This window comes from Sinocyclocheilus grahami, unplaced genomic scaffold, assembly GCF_001515645.1.
Source record: "Sinocyclocheilus grahami isolate Dianchi unplaced genomic scaffold, SAMN03320097.WGS_v1.1 scaffold810.1, whole genome shotgun sequence".
NCBI lineage: Eukaryota > Metazoa > Chordata > Actinopteri > Cypriniformes > Cyprinidae > Sinocyclocheilus > Sinocyclocheilus grahami.
Genome location: NW_015505989.1, coordinates 335,096 through 335,756, shown reverse-complemented (window position 1 = coordinate 335,756; position 661 = coordinate 335,096). Strand labels below are relative to the sequence as shown.

The following is a 661-nucleotide window of genomic DNA, read 5'->3' as shown; positions in this document are numbered from 1 at the left end:
AAGCCATATTGAGTTAATGCTTTTTGTGAAATTATGAATCGTAGTATGGCGAAATGTTGTCTCATGAATATTAATTAGTCATCTCAACCTGCTACATAATCATCCTGAACGGTCCAGGCACGTCACCTAATTAATATTCAAGAGCCGTTGGAAAACAAACGGCTCTGGGCGTGGTCAGATTCCTTGGTTCTGCCTTTCAGCCAATCAGCGCACACCGTCACATTGCGTCATTTAAATTCATAAGCACTGCCTTCACTATAGTAAGGTTCGGAAATGGTCCATCCCGACCACAGAGTGTGTGTGTGTGTGTCAGCAGACGGTGAGAGAGACGAAGGCAGGCAGCTAGCTCCCTTTCGCCTTATCTAAACACATACATTCCTCATTATGGCGGCCACGGATGTAGACATATTTTCTGTAAGTACCCTTTCCAGTCAGTTCTTACTTCCTGTTTTCCGTTTTCACTCAGTCTTTACAGGTTTTCTGTAATGAAGTGGGACTAGCAAGAGCGCTACTCTAGCTTAGCCCAACGGACTCCGTCTACATTGACCAGTAGTGCAGTCTAACGTTGTTTATTTACTGCTTTACCGTGTGTGTGTGTGTGTGTGTGTGTGTGTGTGTGTGTGTGTGTGTGTGTGTGTGTGTGTGTGTGTGTGTGTGTGTG

The 661-nt window shown here is 44.9% G+C and overlaps 1 protein-coding gene across 1 annotated transcript in view; it reads left to right on the top strand.

Moving 5' to 3' along the window:
- Positions 1-279: 279 nt before the first annotated feature.
- The window catches only part of LOC107562160 (septin-8-like), a 21,897-nt gene continuing 21,515 nt past the window's right edge, over positions 280-661 (top strand). The window contains exon 1 of the mRNA XM_016246745.1: positions 280-414. Coding sequence (XP_016102231.1) covers positions 385-414 — 30 coding nt within the window. The 5' untranslated portion in view covers positions 280-384. The remainder of the gene's footprint in view (positions 415-661) is intronic.